The following is a 20,264-nucleotide window of genomic DNA, read 5'->3' on the forward strand; positions in this document are numbered from 1 at the left end:
CAAGTCCTGCACCAAACTTTACTACGAGGAGGGGAAAGAGCCAAAGCCAAGCTATTTAAAAGTCACAGAAATACAGCTGTCAGAACTAGTTTCTCATAAGCATTGCTGGAAAAAAGTTTTAAGTACAAATCTCTGAATCATACATTTTTCCAGAGATGATAAAAGCATGTTGCTGAGTGTACCAAAGGTCAAGACTTTATACTAACATCTTTCTTCTGTCCAACAAAAACATGTTTCAAATAGAGTAAACAATGATATAGTCGAAGCACGAGTATACGCTCCAATAAAAGTGAATTCAAAGCCTTAATCATTAGACAGGGGTGGCTTCTGCTTAGAATGTAGAAAGTTGTTACAACAACATCTTTCTCGCCCTTAGAAGGAAAAGAGGGAGCCCTGGCCGGTTTGGCTTAACCGTTAGAGCGTCGGCCTGCGGTCCAGAGAGACCCGGGTTCGGTTCCCGCTAAGGGCATGTACCTCGGTTGCAGTTTGTCCCCAGCCCTGGTTGGGCCGTGCGGGTGGCAGCCACTCGATGTGTCCCTTTCACGTCGATGTTTCTCTCTCTATCCCTCCCACTCAATCTGAACAAAAAAATGGAAAAATGTCCTCGGATGAGGATAAAAAAGAAAAAGGAGGACAAGAGGGAGAAGCCATAAAAATCATCGTTGTTGTGGTGGTTGTTTTTAATGACCATCTGAGAACTGAAACGCAGAGCAAATCTAATGAGCCAAAATGCAGACAGTGACAAGCCCTCCTGGGGAGAGGAGACACACAACACACGGCACCCAGACTGCTCTCATCTTTTGCAAAGCAGAACAAAGAGGCCATCAGAGATGGGAAAATAGAATTTTAGCAAAATCTTAAATGTATTGTATGGGGTGATCGGCTGTTTTAGAATCCCTAGAAGGTATAGACACCAAAAAAGTCTGAACCCAACCTCCAATTCCTTCCCTTGGGACGTCCCCAAGGGCTCACGTGGCGGTTTGAGAGCAGCTGAACCGGATGCCCTGGGCTGTGCACTAATTAAGCACGAGGGGAGGGCAGAACCTCCGGAGAAGGCTCTGAGGGCATCCTCAAAGCACAAGAAACCTGTGATGAACAAAATCTAATTAAAGTAGCAACAATGCCAGTCTCAGCTCACCAACTGCGGAGCGCAGGCCTGCACGGGAGTGGCCTGAAGGGACATGGACAAGCCCTGTGTCCGGGGTAACTATTCCTCACTTTGGTTTCTACAGCTCTCTTACACACACTTTCTGGCATTGAACCAAAAAAAGTACAAGCCGTGCTAAGAAGCAAGAAAACGTACCCCAACGTCAAGAGAGGAAGAAGTCAAGAGAACCACACCCAGAAATAGCCCAGATATTAGGGGGCAGGGGCAGAGATCCTACAGAATTCTAGAAAAGTGGCCAACTTGCATGAACTGAAGGGAATTTCAGCAAAGAAAACGGTAACTATTAATGAGAGACAAATGGACGTGCAAGAATGAAAAATAAAATAACAGTGATGAAGACTTCAGGAGGACACGTTTCACATGCAAACCAACCAGCCCTGAATCTATATCCACAGCTATTCCCTTTATCTAATTCCAACCAAGCCAATATTTCCTCTGCCCTAAATCACCCAGGGCCAGATATCAGACAACCAAACACCACCCCGATAGCCCAGAGCTTACCAATACTATTCACACCAGCCAATCCTGACTCCTGAGCAAACCCTGATGTTTTCCCTTGTGGCCATGTGGCAGGGTGTGGGTTCTTCTCTTGGCAACTAAGTAATAAAATTCTCTTCCCTGGCCAGTTTGGCTCAGCGGTTAGAGTGTCGACCTGCGGTCCGGAGAGACCCGGGTTCGGTTCCCGCTAAGGGCACGTACTTCGGTTGCAGTTTGTCCCCGGCCCTGGTTGGTCGTGCGGGTGGCAGCCACTCGGTGTGTCCCTTCACGTCGATGTTTCTCTCTCTCTCTCCCTTCCTCTCTCTCCCTCCCACTCTATCTGTACAAAAACTGGAAAAATATCCTCGGGTGAGGATTAAATAAATAAGTAAGTAAGTAAGTAAGTAAGTAAGTAAAAAGAATTCTTCTCCAGCTGACCTGTGTTATAAGAAACGTTCAAATTAATTTAGCCTAAGGAACTTAGGGGTAATGGCACAAGATAAAAACACAGTTCTGCAGAAAAGAATGAAGAAAATGAAGAAGGGTTAATAAACATCTCAGTATAAAAACGAAAAGACCAAAAAAATCACACACCTTCATATATATACACACACACATATGCATATATATGTATGTATATATATGCATACACATATATGCAAGTAAAATGTTACATTTAAAAGATTACTGATTATTGATTTCATAAATTAAGAGTTACAGTATAATACTGAGTTCACGGTGTAGACCGAATTAAAATATAACTAGGGCACAGAAGCAGAAGAGCGATAATTAAAAGTTGACTGTTGTAAGGTTCTTATATTGCTTATGAAAAGGTAGATACAATGACCATTTCAGAGTGCATGTTGTACTCTGAAGGATAGCTAGTTAAAATGCACACATACATACACAGAAGCATCATGAAAATCAAACAGAGGCGATAAAATGAAATCCTAAAAAAATGGATTCACTAAAAAAGGAAAGCAAGAACAAAGAATAAACAGGACAAATATAAAACAAAACCAGTTCGGCAGGCTCAAACCCACATAAATCATTAATTGCATTATATGTAAACAAACTAAAACCCTGATTTTAAAAAATCAAAAGTTAAAAAGACTGGATTTGTTGTTAATCCTCACCTGAGGATATTTTTCCACTGACTTTTAGATAGAGTGCAAGGAAGGGAGGGAGAGACACACTGATTGGTTGCCTCCCACAGGACCCCAACGGGGCCAGGGAATTGAACCTGCAACCCAGGTACGTGCCCTGGACCAGAATCAAACCCATGACCCTTCAGCCCTCGGGCCGAGGCTCTAATTGCTAAGCAAAACCGGCCAGGGCCAGACTGGATTTTTTTAAAAGCAGGACTCAATTATATGCTGTTTAAAAACAACAAAGTTTAAACATAAAGACCCAGACAAGTAAAAAGAAAATGGTGAAAAAAGATTTGCCACATAAACACTAAGCGAAAGAAAGCTAATGTGGCTGTACTGATATCGAACAATATCGATTTCAGGATAAAGATTATTAGCAGAAACAAGACATCTCATAATGATAAAAGGGTCACTTCATCAAGAAGACATATCATTATGTCCTGGCCAGTTTGGCTCAGCAGTTAGAGCGCAGGCTCATGGACCGGAGAGTCCCGGGTTCGGTTCCCGCTAAGGGCGCGTACCTCTGTTGCAGTTTGTCCCTGGCCCTGGTTGGGGTCTTATGGGTGGCAACCACTCGATGTGTCTCTCTCACATCGATGTTTCTCTCTCCCCCCTACCCCCCACTGTAGCTGAAGATAAATGCAAAAATGTCCTCAGGTGAAGATTTAAAAAAAAAAAGATGACATACCATCATAAACGTGCATGCACAAGAAAAGATCTCAAATATTCAATACATTAAATAAAACTTGACAAAATTAAAAGGAAACAGGAAAGTCCTAATCATAGTTAAAGATATCTGTATCCCTAGATTAGCAATTGATAGAATAATATCAGAAATCAAAACAAAATAGAAGATTTGAGCAACACTATCAACCCACTTGATCTAGTTGACATTTAGAGGATACTACACTTAACAACAGCACACACGCATTATTCTCAAGTGCACATGGATTATTTACTGCGGAGACCACATTTGGGGCAATGAAACAAGTCTGTAAACTTCAAAGTACCGATAAAATACAGAGTGTGTTCTGAGTAGTAAAGTAGAAAAGCAAAATTACATGTAGAAAATCCCCAACCATTCGGAAATTCTAAAATATATTTTAAATAACATCTGAGTTATAATTCAACACCTATGCCCTAATCACAGAAAAAAAATTAAAAAGAAGTACAATGAAAACACCACACATCAAAATTGTGGGATACAAAGTTAAGCAGTTCTTAGAAAGTTATACATTTAAATGTCTACATTCAAAAATAATGTGGAAAATCAAGCCTTCTATCTTAAGAAGTGATTAAAAGAAAAACAAAATCCAAAGCTAATAAAAGTAAATAAATATAAAAGCAAAAACCAGTGAAATATAAAATGGACAATATGGTTTATCTGAAATAAATAAATATAAATAAATTGATAAAACTCTAGGCAAAACTTATCAAGAAAAAATTTCTTTTTAATCACCAGTATTGAGCTTGAAAAAAGAGTTATAGATCTTCCCGATATGAAAATAGTAAGTGGCTACTGTGAAGAAATATATTCCAGTAAATTGACAGCTTAGCAGAAATAAACAAATCCCTTGAAAAAAATCACAATTTATCAAAACTAACAAAAGAAAAATAGAAAATCTGAACACCCCTTTACCCACTAAATAAATTAAACCTGTAATTTTTAAGATTCACACACACACACACACAAAGTTCAGTCCAAGATGGCTTCACAGGTAAATTCTCACAAACATTTAAGAAAGAAATAATAACGATATTACAGACACTTTGCAATAACAGAACAAGATGGAAAACCTCCCACATACAGTGATACCTCGGTTCTCGAACGCCTCGGATTTCGACCAAATCGGTATTCGACCAGGAGATTCGAGAAACTTTTGTCTCGGAATCCGAACAAATATTTGGAACTCGAACTTCAAGATGAGCCGAGTTGAGCCGAATGGCGTTCATTCGGCCCAGCGCGCCTTGCTCGCGTCATCAGTGTGAGTGCAGAGAGAGTCACGCTTTACACTGAATTTAACCCTTAGACATACTGTACACTTTTATTTCTTGTTGAGACTTATGTTTTTCTACATATTATATACAAATTAGGCCAGTAAATAGGCATTTTCTGGGGCTTGGAACGAATTAATCCAGTTTCCATTATTTCCTATTGGTTTCATTGCTTCGGTTCTCGAACAATTTGGTTCTCGACCGTCCTCTTGGAACGAATTATGTTCGAGAACCAAGGTATCACTGTATTCTGAAGCCACAGAACCCTGACATCAAAACCAGACGAAGACATTACAAAACGGGAATATAACACACAATATCCCTCATGAATATACGTACAAATATCCTTAACCAACTATAAGCAAATGAATACAGCAATATACATAGAGATTCCCCATGACCAAGTAGAACTTGTCTAAAGAATGCAAGGTTAGTTTCATTTGAAATATTCATTGTCATTCACCCATTAATAGATTGGTGAAAAATATTTAACAATCATTTCAAATGATACTGACAAATATTTTGTCAAAAATCAACATCTATTCATGATTAAAACTGGCAATATATAAAAACTTCCTCAGCATGATAAAAGCACCTAGAATCTTCAGGTAACATTGTATTTTACATGTGAAATAATAAATGTTTTTCCCCTAAGATCAAAAATAAGGCAAGATGCCAAATCACCACGTCTATCAACATACTATTGGAGGGCTTGGCAAGGAGGCAATAAGTCCAGAAAAAGAAAAGACATACAGATTGGAGAGAAAGAAAGCTATTTTTACTCACCTATGATACCATTGTGTACATAAAATAATCCTGAAGAAATTACAAAGAACTAATAAATGAACTCAGCAATATTGTAAGACACGAAAACCAACTGCATTTCCATACAGTAACAGTATAATGACAATAAAATCTAAAACACTACCTTTCAAAATAACATCCCGAAACATAAAAGACTTAGGGAAATTTAACAAAAGATGCCCATGACCCCTATATTGAAAATAACATATTACTGAAAGAAATTAAAAGACTAAATAAATGGAAAGTCATACTCATGAATTATTCATGCTCCACACTGATAATACTGGCCTGTAGCTATTTTGTGGAAATAGAAATGATTCTAAAATTTATATGGAAACGCAAAGGATATAGAACTGCCAAAATGATTTTGAAAAAGAACATAGGAATCACACAACCTGGCTTCAAGACTTACTATAAAGCTACAGTAAAAATGACAGTGTGGAATTGAAAAAAAGGACAGACATATTAATGCAATTCAGTCACAGTAAAGTCCTTTTCAACAAATGGTGCCAGAAATACTGAATATCTGCATAAGAAAAAACAAGCAACACTTAATCCCCACGCATCTTAGCACACATTCCCCCAAAATCATCATGAACCATAGAGTAATTATAAAGCTTTTATGAGAAAATGTGGAGAAATATCTTTGCAAACCTAGGATCAAAATTTCTGAGAGCAACTATGTCTACCAATAAAATGTTTAAAAACTAATCAATTCAATTTCAGCCAAATTAGATCATTCTTCTCATCAAAAGACACTATTAAGAAAATGAACAGGCAAACCACAGATCAGTGAAAATATTCACAATTGGTATATATGATAAAACATTTATATCCAGGTTACTTGAAATAATTCCTACAATTCAATAACAAAAAGACCAACAACATAATGTATTAAATGAGCAGAATATTTGAATAGACACCTCACAATGGGATAGGAATGGCCATAAAACACATGAAAAGGTGTGCTCAACATCACTAGTTATGAACTGCTAAACTGAAGGAGAATACATCATCAAAAGTTGGTACGTGATGGAAAACTGGAACTCACATTCATTGCTGTTGGGAAGATAAAAAACTACTTTAGAAAACTGTCAATTTCCTAAAAGATTAAATATATATAGATACAAATATACACACATATATACATATACTCACAAATATATACATACTTACACACACACAAACACACACACACACACACACACACACACCATAGACTCAGCAATCCCACTCCAAAGTATTGACCCAAGAGAAATGAAAACACATGTCCACCATTGTTCATTACAACTTTATTCAAAAGCTAAAATCTTTCCCATGACCAGACTCCAATGTCCTTGAATATGCACGTTAACAACATGTTCATATTAATGTCAGTTCAGATTTCCATTTAAATATTGGAAGCAACATACAATGTGGCTTTCAGTAAGCCACTAATGGCAACATCACCTATAGGGCAAATTCTCACACAAATGAAAAACACAGAAGCCTATACAAATCAAGAGAGGCTGTTTCTAATTCTATTCATTCCATTTCCTACCAATTCCATCTTAATTCTTTATAAATAACTTCCTTTCCTATTCTTTCTACCCTAGAATATTCAAGTTCTTGGAGGATGCACCATTCCTGACAGAATAAAGCCACACAGAGCCCTTTCATTTTGGCTTAATTCATCCCTGAACTATAACTAATTAAGCTATGGTTACATTTTTTAAATTAAAATATGCACCTCGTAAGTATGTTCACATAAAAGACAACAGTACAATTCCACCTGATTCCACAAATGTTTGTTGGCAGTTGTTTTAAATGCTTTAAAAGCAGGGTTTCTTTGCCCAGCTGGTGTGGCTCAGTGGTTGAGCATTGACCCATGCACCAAGAGGTCACCAATTTGATTCCCGGTGAGGGCACATGCCCAGGTTGTGGGCCTTATCCCCAGTAGGAGCATGTAGGAGGCGGCCAATCAATGTTCTGTTTCTATCTCTCTCTTCCTCTTCCTTCCTCTCTCTCTAAAAAAGTCAGTAAAGAAGAAAAAAATTTTTTAAATAAATAAAAATAAAACCAGGGTTTCCCAGCAGCAACACTACTGACATCTGGGATCAGATGGCCCTTTGTTGTAGAGGGCTGTCCTGTGCTAAACATCTAGCAGCACTGCCAGCCTCCGTCCACTAGATGTCAGCACGAACGGCCTGCCCAACCCCTCCCCACCCCAGTCCTGACAAGCTGTGTAATTTTGTTAACCAGGGTCACCCCAATAAATATAATACAAAGGGAAAAAATTAAAGGCTCCAAGGCAGAAAATCGCTCACAGTTGAGAACCTCTGACTTAAAGGATTATCTCAATATATTTTCTCAAGACTTTTAGAATTCCTGAAAAACAAGAATCTGAATCCAAGACTACTCTACCCAGCAAGGCTATCATTCAAAATAGAAGGTCAAATAAAGAGCTTCCCAGACAAAAAAACAAGGCTAAGGGACTACATTAGCACCAAACCAGCACTGCAAGAAATGTTAAAAGGTCTGCTGTAATTAGTAGAAGAGATAGGAAGAAAAATATAACAAAACTAAACAAAAATGGCAATAAATAAGTACATATCAGTAATCCTTAAATGTAAATGGACTGAATGCTCCTATACAAAGACACAGAGTAGCTGACTGGATAAGAAAACATGACTCATCTGTATGTTGTTTACATTAGACCCACCTCACAACAAAAGACTCACATAGGTTGAAAGTGAAGGGATAGAAAAAATCTTCCAAGTAAATGGAAAGCAAAAAAAAGCTGGGGTAGAAATACTCATATCTGATAAAATATTTTTCAAAATTAAGGCCATAACTAGAGACAAAGAAGGCCACTACATAATATTGAAAGGATCTATCCAACAGGAAGATATAACCTTGATAAACATATATGCACCCAATATAGGAGCACCAAAATAAATTAAAAATCTTCTGGAGGACTTCAAAGGAGAAATTGACAACTATACAATCATAGCAGGGGACTTCAACACCTTGCTGACATCACCAGATAGATCCTCTAGACAAAAAATTAGCAAGGAAACAGAGACTCTAAATGAAGCACTAGACCAAATGGATTTAATAGAATTACACCCCAAAACTAGAGAATTCACATTTTTCTCAAGTGCACATAGGACATTCTCACAGATAGACCACATGATAGAACAAAAACTAAATCCCTACAAGTTCATGAAGATTGAAATCATATCAAGCATCTTCTCAGATTACAATGGCCTGAAACTAGAAATCAACTGCAACAAGAAAATGCAAAAACATTTGAACACATGGAGGCTAAATAGCATGTTATTGAACAATGAATAGGTTACCATGGAGATCAAGCAAGAAATTAAAAACTTCCTGGAAACCAATGAAAATGAACACACAACAACACAAAATCTATGGGATGCAGTTCTGAGAGGGAAGTTTATAGGACTACAGGCCTACCTCAAGAAGCAAGAAAAATTTCTAATAGACTATCTAACCTCACAACTTAGACCAGAAATAAATAACATGGAGACCAAAAAAACAATTCAAAGGATCAATGAAACAAAGAGCCGGTTCTTTGAAAAGATAAACAAGATTGATGGACCCTTAGCTAGACTCACCAAGAAACAAAGAGAGAGAACCCAAATACACAAAATCAGAAATAAAAGAGAAGTAAAAACTGACATCACAGAAATACAAAAGATTGTTAAAAACTACTATGAACAATTTTATGGCAACAAATTTGACAACCTAAGTGAAATGGACAAATTTCTAGGAACACAGAGTCTCCCCAAACTGGACCAGGAACAAATAGAAAACTTGAACAGACCAGTAACAACTAAGAAAATTGAAGAGGTAATCAAGACTCTCCCAGCAAACAAAAGCGCAGTCCCGGATGGCTTCACAGGGGAGTTTTACCAAACATTCAAAAAAGAACTAACACCCAATCTCCTCAAACTATTCAAAAAATTCAAGAAGAAGGAAGACTTCCAAACTCGTTTTATGAAGCCAGCATAATTCTAATTCCAAAACCAGAAAAAGACACTACAAAGAAAGAAAACTACAGGCCAATATCCCTGATGAACATAGATGCCAAAATCCTGAACAAAATACTAGCAAATCGAATCCAGCAATACATCAAAAAAGTTATTCACCATGACCAAGTGGGATTCATCCCAGGGATGCAAGGCGGGTACAATATTCACAAATCAATAAATGTGATACACCACATAAATAAAATGAAAAATTAAAACCACATGATCATATCAATAGATGCTGAAAAAGCCTTCGACAAAATCCAGCATCCATTTCTGATAAAAACGCTCAGCAATATGGGAATAAAGGGATCATATCTCGACATAATAAAGGCCATATATGAAAGACCTACAGCCAACATCATACTCAATGGGCAAAAACTAAAAGCATTTCCCTTAAGAACAGGAACAAGACAAGGATGCCGACTTTTGCCACTCTTATTTAACATAGTACTGGAAATCTTAGCCACAGAAATCAGACATAAAGAAAAAATAAAAGGGATCCCAATTGGTAAGGAGAAAGTGAAACTGTTATTATTTGCAGATGACATGATATTATACATCGAAAACCCTAAAGATTCCATCAAAAATCTTCTAGACCTAATAAATGAATTTGGCAAAGTAGCAGGATATAAAATTAACGTCAAGAAACTGACAGCATTCTTATACACCAAGATAAACTCACAGAAAGAGAAACTGAAAAAACAATCCCATTTACCATCATGGCAAAAAAATTAAGATACCTAGGAATAAACTAAACCAAAGAAGTAAAGGACCTATTTGCAGAAAACTACAGGACATTGAAAAAAGAAACAGAGGAAGATATAAAAAAGTGAAAGCACATACCCTGTTCATGTATTAGAAGAATTAACATCATTAAACTGTCCATATTACCCAAAGCAATCTATATATAGATTCAATGCAATCCCCATCAAAATACCAATGACATATTTCACAGAACTAGAACAAATACTTCAAAAGTTCATAAGGAACCAAAAAAGACCCTGAATAGCAACATCAATCTTGAAAAAGAAGGACAAAGTAGGTGAGATCACAATACCAGATATCAGGTTATACTACAAAGCTACTGTAATCAAAACAGCCTGCTCCTGGCACAAGAACAGGCATACAGACCAATGGAACAGAATACAGAACCCAGAAATGGACCCAAGGCAATATGCTCAATTAATATTTGACAAAGGTGGTAAGAGCATACAGTGGAGTAAAGACAGCCTCTTTAAGAAATGGTGGTGGGAAAATTAGACAGCTATATGCAAAAAAAAAAAAAAAAAAAGAAAGAAACTAGGCCATCAACTTACACTATACACAAAAATAAATTCAAAATGGATAAAAGACTTAAATGTGACCCGTGAATCCATAAAAATCCTAGAAGAAAATGTAGGCAACAAAATTTCGGACACCATACATAGCAGAATTTTCACTGATACATCACCTAAGGCAACATAAACAAAGGAGAAAATGAACCCATGGGACTACATCAAACTCAAAAGCTTCTGCACAGCAAAAGAAACAACCATCAAAATGGAAAGGCAACCCACTGTATGGGACAGTATAATTGCCAATGATACATCACATAAGGGGTTAATTTCCAAAATATATAGAGTGCTCATACAACTCAGCAAAAAGCAGACAAAGAACCCAATTTAAAAAATGGGCAGAGGAGCTGAATAGACACCTCTCCAAACAGGACATACAAATGGCCAAGAGACATATGAAGAAATGCTCAACATCACTAAGCATCAGAGAGATGCAAATTAAAACAACAATGAAGTATCACCTCACACCTGTCAGAATGGCCACCATCAACAAATCATCAAACAAGTGTTGGTGAGGGTGTGGAGAAAAGGGGACTCTAGTACACTGCTGGTAGGAATGCAGACTGGTGCAGCCACTATGGAAAACAATATGGTGTTACCTCAAAAAATTAAAAATTGAACTTCCATTTGACCCAGTGACCCCACTTCTAAGAATATACCCTAAGAAGCCTGAAACACCAATCAGAAAGAATATAGGTACCCCCATGTTCATAGCAGCACTATTTACAATAGCTAAGATCTGGAAACAGCCCAAGTGTCCATCAGTAGACGAATGGATAAAAAAGCAGTGGTACATATACACAATGGAGTACTATGCAGCTGTAAGAAAGAAAGATCTCTTATTCTTTGAGATGACATGGAGGGGCCTGGAAAGTATTATCCTAAGTGAAACAAGCCAAGCAGAAAAAGACAAATCCACATGATCTCACTTATTTGTGGAATATAATGAACATAACAGTCTGAAAAATAAGGTAGACCCAGAGACGTGGAAGTAGGGTACAGACTGACAACCCGCAGAAGAGCAGGTGGTGAGGGGAGGGAAGAGATAAACCACAGAACTTATATGCATATGTGCATAACCAATGGACCCGGACAACAAAGCAGGGGACAGGGTGCGGGGGGTGGGGCGGAGGGTGTCAATGGGGTAAAAAAGGAGAAACATCTGTAACAAAAATAAAATAAATTAAATTAAAAAATAAAGAAGTTGAAGGTTACAAAAAGCCTATCGTTAGTCTTAAGAACAAGGGGGATAATGAAAACGCCCTTTCTCAGTACAAAGAATCAATGAAGAGACTATTAAATTTGACATGTATTATGCATAAAATGTGCTTGATTTATTAATGTTATGATCTATGTGTAATTATAATCTAACTTTACATAAAGTTAAAATATTAAAAATTATTTTACTGCAGAAAAAAAAAAGAATTCTATAATTCCTTTTACGCTGGGACTCCCTTCCTTTGAGCTCCCAAAATCGTGCCAAATCTTCAAAATTCAGTTTAACAATCAATCTTCCTAGTGAGCTTTCCCAGCCAACTCCATCCCTATTGCTTCTCTGTTCCCAAAGCACCTTAAACAGACCCCTGAACTGCTGTGTGTTTGTAAACCCTCCTGGTCTGGAAGTTCCCTTAAGATTAGGCCTTTTAGTTTCTGGTTTGGTCGTGCATCCTCGGTGCCACACGCAGTGAACAACTGTTTAGGTGCCTAAATGAAATGCACTATAAAATACTTAAAATATTACTACAGCTTATGTGCTACAGTAACATTCTTATTATTCAGTCCAATTGCATGGGTGTCCCATGTTCTTAACTCACTCTTTTATTTATTTTATTTATTTATTTTTTTAGAGAGAGGAAGGGAGAAAGAGATAGAAACATTGATGTGAGAGAGAAACATCGATCAGCTGCCTCCTGCACACCCCCTACTGGGGATCGAGCCCACAACCTGGACATGTGCCCTGACTGGGAATCGAACTGGGAGCTCTCAATCCACGGGACGACTCACAATCCACTGAGCCACATGGGTCAGGTTTAACTCACTCTTTTAAAATGACAAACAGTCCAGTTCCATGCACACAGATGCTAAATAAACTCACTGGGGTAAAGGGATTCTAAAACATTGCTTCAAATACACAGGAGACTTCATCCACCCATAAATGGGTGAATTACAAAAGTAAAAAGTATCTTGCCATCCTTCCAAGAGCGATATACCAGGAACAGGGCAAAATCAAACCAAATTTCATATTCGAAACTTCAGATTAATGACAGCAAAATGGGAAGCATTTTCTTTAAGCAGTGCCTGAATGTGAGGTGTGGGAGAACTTCACAGAACAGTAATTATTTATCAAGCAAATGTGTGGAGGTCACAGCACAAAGTGACATGTGGCAAGCATGCCAATAAAGCTAAGAGCACATTATATAACAAAACGTTGGAGGCTGGATTAGGGGGGACAACATCTCACCCTCCAGAGAAGGAAGCAGCCTCTGAGTCTTTGCAGCTGGTCACGGGGAAAAGGATATTCTTCTGCAACCGACAACGAGCAAGTGGTCATTTCACAGCCCACACATTTGAGTGTGGCTGGCATGGAGTCAACGTTTATATAGTCCATTTAAAAGTTGTGTTTTAGTTATGGTAAGTGTTTGTTTGTAGCTGTGTTCCCTTTTTATTTTAGTTTTCTTGAGATATAATTCACACCATAAATTTTACTACTTAGAGTGTGCAATTCAATGACTTTTTCAGATATTCACTGAACTGAATAACCATCATCAAAATTCACGTTAGAACATTTTCATCATCCCTCCCCCTCAAAACCCCCTGATTCGTTAGCTGTCACCCTCCACTTGCCTCCAAGACCCCAGACCCAGGCAGCCACTAATCCACTTTCCATCGGCGTAGACTTGCCTGTTCTAGGTGTTTCATACACATGAAAGCAGCCAGTATGTGGTCTTTGTGACTGGCTTATTTCCTTTCACTTGGCACACCGTTTTCAAGGTTCATCCACGCTGCAGTACGTATTAGTTCTTCATTCCTTTTTATTGCTAGGTCTTATTTCACTGGGCGGATATGCCACATCTTATCGTATTCATCAGTTGGTAGACATTTGAGTTGTTTCTACTTTTTGGCTAGTATGATGAATGCTGGTGTGAAGATTCATGTACAAGTTTTTATGCAGAAATAGGCAAAAAAAAATTTTTTTTACATCTACGTCTAAACCCAGAATTTCTGGGTCACAGGGTAAACTTGATGTTTAACTTTTTAAGGAACTGCCCAACTGTGTTCCAAAGCAGTTACTCCATTTCAAATTCCCACCATCAGTGTATGAGAGAATCCTTCATTTCTCCACATCGTCATCGACACTCATTATCTGATTTTCTCACTGTCGCCTCCTAGTGGGTGTGAATCGGTATCTGATTGTGGTTTTGATCTGCGTGCCCCCGATGGCTAAGATGTTGAGCATCTTTTCACGTGTTTATTGGCCACTTACATATCGTCTTTGAAGAAATGTCTAACTCAAGAGCTTTTGCCCATATTTAATTGGGTTATTTGCCTTTTTATTATTGAGTGACAAGAGTTCTTTATATATTCTGTACAAGCGCTCTATGACATATATGACTTGCAAGTATTTTCTCCCAATCTGTGGGTTTATCTTATCACTTTTTGGGTGGTGTTCTTAGCACACGTGTTAAGTACTAAAATAAGCACTATTTAGCTAAAAAAGGAATCTTTAGTGAATTTAGGGGAGGAGAACGGAGCACACATTCACCCAGCCATGGATAGTCAGAACAGCAATCACTCACTGGACAGACACACGCCGCTGCCGCCCTCCTTCCTCTCTCAGTGATCGGCTCCCCGACTATCAGAACAGTGCATGGATGTTTGTAAACAAAAGGCAGCGATTTCCCAACCTCCCTCCAACTAGGTGGAAGGACGCAACTCCATTTAGGCCCATGGTATGCGAGCAAAAGCAGTGTGTGCCACCTGTGGAAAGTGTCCCTACAACACAAGATGGTGCCAGGGGATAAATGGGAGCAGGCACCTTGGGCCTAACGGGACTAGGAAGGCAAAGGGGAGCAGGAGCTGACAAAAACCACCACACCAACCCTTTTCTGACCACCTCTGGGCTTCCCGAACGAGAGAAAACACACTTCTATACTATGCAAGCCGATTACTTTGAGTTTTTCTGCCAGAAGCAACCAAATCCCATCTGAACTCAAGCAACAATTGCCCGGCTGGTGTGGCTCAGTGGTTGAGCATCGACCCATGCACCAAGAGGTTGCTGGTTCAATTCCCGGTCAGGGCACATGCCCAGGTTGTGGGCCTGATCCCCAGTGAACTCAAGCAACAATTAAGTTGCTTCAGTGGAAGCTCTGTATTTGCATGCACACAGATCAAAGGCAAGCCTACACTTCACTTTGCAGTTTATGAGGTACTGCCTATTGTCACAATGTTACCTGACTTCCTTTGCAACATAATAAAAAGCTGCAAAAATTAATACCAGGAGAAATACAATATATTTAGAGTAAACATGTGCAATCCACCATACAACTGCTTATGAAGGTACCCAGTAAGAACTCTGTGGAAACTCTACCAAACCCCATTTACAATACCCACATACTTGAAAGGGTTTAAGTTTCTTTTCTTCAAGCAGAATGAAAACACACATGGATGTTTCTCTCTCTCTCTTCCTCCCTCTCTCCCTCCTGCTCTGAAGACAAATGCAAAAATGTCCTCAGGTGAGGATAAAAAAAAACAAACAACTTTTCATTAGGTATGCCCCAGAATTAGGGTCAAGACCTCAAAGTACAAGCCCTGCCCTCCTCCAGATTATACTCCAAAAATGAGACTAAAAGCAACGTACTGACAGTGGGGGGTGTTAAGAACCCAAGGGCCCCCATAAACAATACCCACTGATAACATCAACTCTGAATAGCTGTTTTCCTGTTCAGAAATAAGAAAAGAAGCCGAAGACAAATAAGTCTGTAATTCAGCTGAAAAGTGGCATGATCCCAAAGACTCAACAAGACCCACATGAAGAAAGCTATTTTCCAAGTTAACCAAAGAGCTGTAAAAAAATATTTACCATTGGCATGCACTATTTTTTAAACACAATTTCTATGTTAGTATTTCTATGATAAGATTGAATTAATATACCTATATAAAATGTTGGATCCCATAAAGAGAATATACCTTTTTTCTTTCCCAAGAATTCTCAGAAATTTTACAGAAAACAATTAGCATCTCCCACCTCGGCACTGTTCAAAATGTCTACGAGAAATCCCAGAAGCAACACTGAGTAAGCAGCTGGATATAAGAACCTGCAGTTCAGGGAAGAGATCCAGGTAGAATTACCAACATATGGATGACCCTTAAAGTCATGAGGCTGGACAAACATGAGGGTCAGGGTTAGAAGAGCTGTGGACAGCCCAGAGAACTCCAACATCAAGAGGTCTGGGAAATGGGAAACTGGAGAGAGAATCTAAAACATGAAGAACCAGTGGGGTGCAAAAGAAAGTGTCAAGTATGAATTACGGGTGAATAGACAGGTGGGACTGGAGGGGAGGGAGGGAGGGAGGGAAGGAAGGAAAAGGAAGGGGGATGGAAGGAAGGAAACAATCAAGAGATCCAAGAATTTGGGAAGACCCAGAATGGTTTGCTGTCATGGAAGTCACTGGATGGAAGAGTTCCCAGAGGTTGAAGGTTAAGACCAAGTCAAAAGGTGCTGAATCTGCCAAGTCTATACCCAGCATCCTACTGTGTTTCTTACTGAATGTCCCAGAGCAATCCAACTGAACCAAAACTGCATCCATCATCTTCCTCCATCCTTCTTCCTCCCTGACTCTCCCTATTAGTCAACGGCACCATCTAGTTACTCCATACAGAAGCCTCCCAGTCCTTCACCTTCTACTCCAACATCAATTTAACTCTAAAACTCTCCCTCAAACGAACCCCTGGCCTCCCTTCCCGCGGCTACCACACCAACTCATGGCCCTTTCATCCCCTCTCGCCATCTCCCAACCTTTCCTCTGCCAGAGCGAGTTCTGAGAAACCATTTAATGACTTGAGCTCAAGGTGAGGTCCGTGCCCCCATTTTCAAGCCTCCTCTCCCCCTCTCCCTGCTCTTCGAGCCATTGATGCTGGGTGTCGCCTGGAACCTCAGATGGGTCACACCATCTCGTCTCCAGACCTTCACACATGCTCTTCACTCTGCCTGAAGCAGAGGGCTCAGCCCCAGCTGCCCCCACATAATCCTTCAGTCGCCCACTGAGATGCCGTGTCCTCTGCAAGCCTTTCTCTGGCACCTGGACCAGATCAGTGGTCCTCCGGCCACAAGAGCCTGGGGAGAAGCTCTGGGCGTCGACAGAAGTCAGAGATTTCTGCACAAGGAAGAAACCTGAAGCGGAGGGGTGCAGCCCTACCCCTTAATATGGAAGCGCCTTTTCCTGTTCCATATATGCACAGCATTTTGTTTGAAAAGAGGACTCCCTATAAACCACTTTGAACCACTGGACTAAATCAGCTCTAAGGTCTCCGAGAGTCTCCTTCCAGGTATCATCCTTTACGGAAGAAAATAACTCCATGATTATCCCCTGCCAATCTCTGTGAGGGGTGGAAAGAGGTTACAGTCATCGTAAGGATCATGACTGATGAAGAGCAGTTGACATGACCAGTCTTAGAGAACACACAGGGCTAAGTGAAAGTAACAGAAACTGCATCAAAGCAATGTATGAAGAACTAGAAGTAACCTGCTTTCAAAACACATCAGATTAACCTCCTGTAGCACGTTTTCTAGCAGATGTCTGAGCGACTCACCTTCGTCAATTATGTAGGAAACGTCACAATTACAAAGTGAAGCTCAGGCTGAGGCTGGTGAAAAGTGGTTCAGAGCCCGGGCTCTGGAGGCAGAACACAGGAGTTCAGGTCTCAGCTCTTTTACTTCCTGGCTACGTGACCTCAGGTCACTGAAGTCCCCGACATGCCCCAGTTCTCCATCATGAAGTGGGAAGGATAGTATCTGCCTAACAGAGGTGTGGTGACGATTAAGTGAGAAAAAGCACAGAACTCAGAAGACTGTCTGGACCTTAGAAAGAGCTTGATCCATGTCCCTGTGCGTGTCTGCACACACCTGTGCTCCAGATGTGTCCCACCCTGGAGTCTTTTATTTTTAATTTTTTTTCTTTATTGATTTGACAGAGAGAGAGGAAGGGAGAGGGAGAGACGGTTAAAAACATCGATGAGAGAGAGTATCAACTGGCTGCCTCCTGCATGCCCCCACTGGGGTCGGGCCCACAGCTTGGACATGTGCTCTGACCGGGAATCGAACCAGCGACCCCTTGGTGCATGGGTCGACGCTCAACCACTGAGCCACTCCGGCCGGGCTGGAGTCTCTTCTTAAAGTTTCAAACTAGCCTTTACTGGCTGGAAATTTAACCTCTTTTGTACAGACATTCTCCTTAATTTTTTTTTTTTAAATCAATCTTGGCAAAATACTAATTAAGCTACCTGTTCTTTTCGTGATGGTGCCAAATTTATCCCAGTGCTTAAGGGCACATTTTTCTGTCCCTGTCTTCAGCTCATTTATGAGGAAGTGAAGCACAGAGTTTCCCTCTGCACCAACCCTGCAGGTTCAGTTATATCATCTAAGGGAAGAGGAAGCATTAATTATTCTAGTCTACTTAGGTCCTGACCTGAAATGAACTTTTGCTTTAAAAAAAAACCTCTCCTATTTAAAACTTTTACTCTACAAATATGAAACATCCTTATTTAAAGACCACTGTGTCCAAAACCAGGGCTCGCAGAGAACCACCACCCTGTCGGCCACGAACACAGAACAAAACCGAGTACCGTGATTTCCCTCGGTGCTCTCGGAGGGCATAGAAATCAACGCCAGACACCAAGCAATATGAACAGGTGGACTTTTCTCTCACTTCCTTCTCTCTGGCAAAGATTCTTTTACAACTAAACAACGGCCAGTCACAAAGTACGACACGCACACTAGTCCTTTAATAAACAGAGTGTGTCGAAGACCCTCCCTCGCACACAGGAAGTCCCCCAATGACAAAGACCACTCTCCTGAACGATGGTCCCAGCACCTCCTTTTACCTTGGTCACCCACTTCCTTACTTTCGCCCATTATTCGGCTTGGATCAACCACGAATGCTCCGAGGTTATTTGTTAAGTGACACCACTGCCTAGAATGACTCCAAATGTCAGCTAAGACCAATCTATCCCTCCACAGCTAAACACTGTCACCCAGATGAAAGAACTCACAGTGAATGACACGCAGACGGCGCATGTCACAGGATAACATTCTTTCAGGTCCTGGAAAGCTCAGTTGCAACTTACCTCTGTGTTTTTGTTGTTTTTATTTATTTATTTCATTTCATTTCATTTTTTTAAGAGAGAGAGAGGGAGAGAGAAACATCAGTGAGAGAAACATAGAAACATGGCTTGGCTGCCTCCTGCACGCCCCCTACTGGGGATCAAGCCCACAACCTGGGCATGTACCCTGACCAGGAATCAAACCAGTCACCTCTTGCTTGGTGCACCGGACAACACTCAGCCCACTGAGCCACACCAGCTGGGCTACTTCTGTTTTTTTAAATCATTTTTTTCAAATGACTCTTGCATGAAGTCTAATAATTCTAATTACTTACCGGTCAGCAACTTCTACATCGAAACAAAATCTTCTGTCTGTGGAGTCGGCATGCCTCTTGGTACATTCTCTCAAAAAGAACACCTCTCCATCCCCCTGCAAATAACCATGTTAAAAACTCTCAAAAACCACAGTATAAACATATACACACAGAGGTACCCTATACTGTAGGGGTGTGGGGGAAGGAGGGTCAAGGTGTTAAGTCCCTTTATCCTATATATTACCTTCCAAACCACTTTATATAAACATGGTTTAGAATCTTAGCCATTTCTGTCATTGTCCCTTTCTTAGGGTTTCCCAGGTCCTGCTTTGATGACGATGCCATCCAATAAGACCTCATGAGCGCGAGTTTGAAAAAGCAACATAAACTAAATACTTCCACCTGCTAGAGTATGTGTTCCTCTTTTACTGTACCCTTTTAAAAAGAAGAAGAATTTGTTTTTATTTCCTGTCACATTATACCATCTGAAATAGCCAGCAGGGGGCCACTTAGACCTATACAAGTTCCCATCCCACCTACGTCCACCTCGGAGTGCACGCAGGGCCCTAGACCAGCTATCCTGAAATTTAAAGCTAGAACCACTCAATCCACGTACTTCTGTCTTCTCGGTGAACATCCCGAATGCATCTTTCCTTAATGTTTCG

The 20,264-nt window shown here is 40.0% G+C and overlaps 1 protein-coding gene across 1 annotated transcript in view; it reads right to left on the reverse strand.

Moving 5' to 3' along the window:
* The window catches only part of ARHGAP10 (Rho GTPase activating protein 10), a 280,473-nt gene that overhangs the window by 136,073 nt on the left and 124,136 nt on the right, over positions 1-20,264 (reverse strand). The window contains exon 10 of the mRNA XM_036240821.1: positions 19,621-19,715. Within this exon, the coding sequence (XP_036096714.1) occupies positions 19,621-19,715 (95 nt within the window). The remainder of the gene's footprint in view (positions 1-19,620; positions 19,716-20,264) is intronic.

This window comes from Molossus molossus, unplaced genomic scaffold (assembly GCF_014108415.1).
Source record: "Molossus molossus isolate mMolMol1 unplaced genomic scaffold, mMolMol1.p scaffold_m16_p_4, whole genome shotgun sequence".
Classification (NCBI taxonomy): Eukaryota; Metazoa; Chordata; class Mammalia; order Chiroptera; family Molossidae; genus Molossus; species Molossus molossus.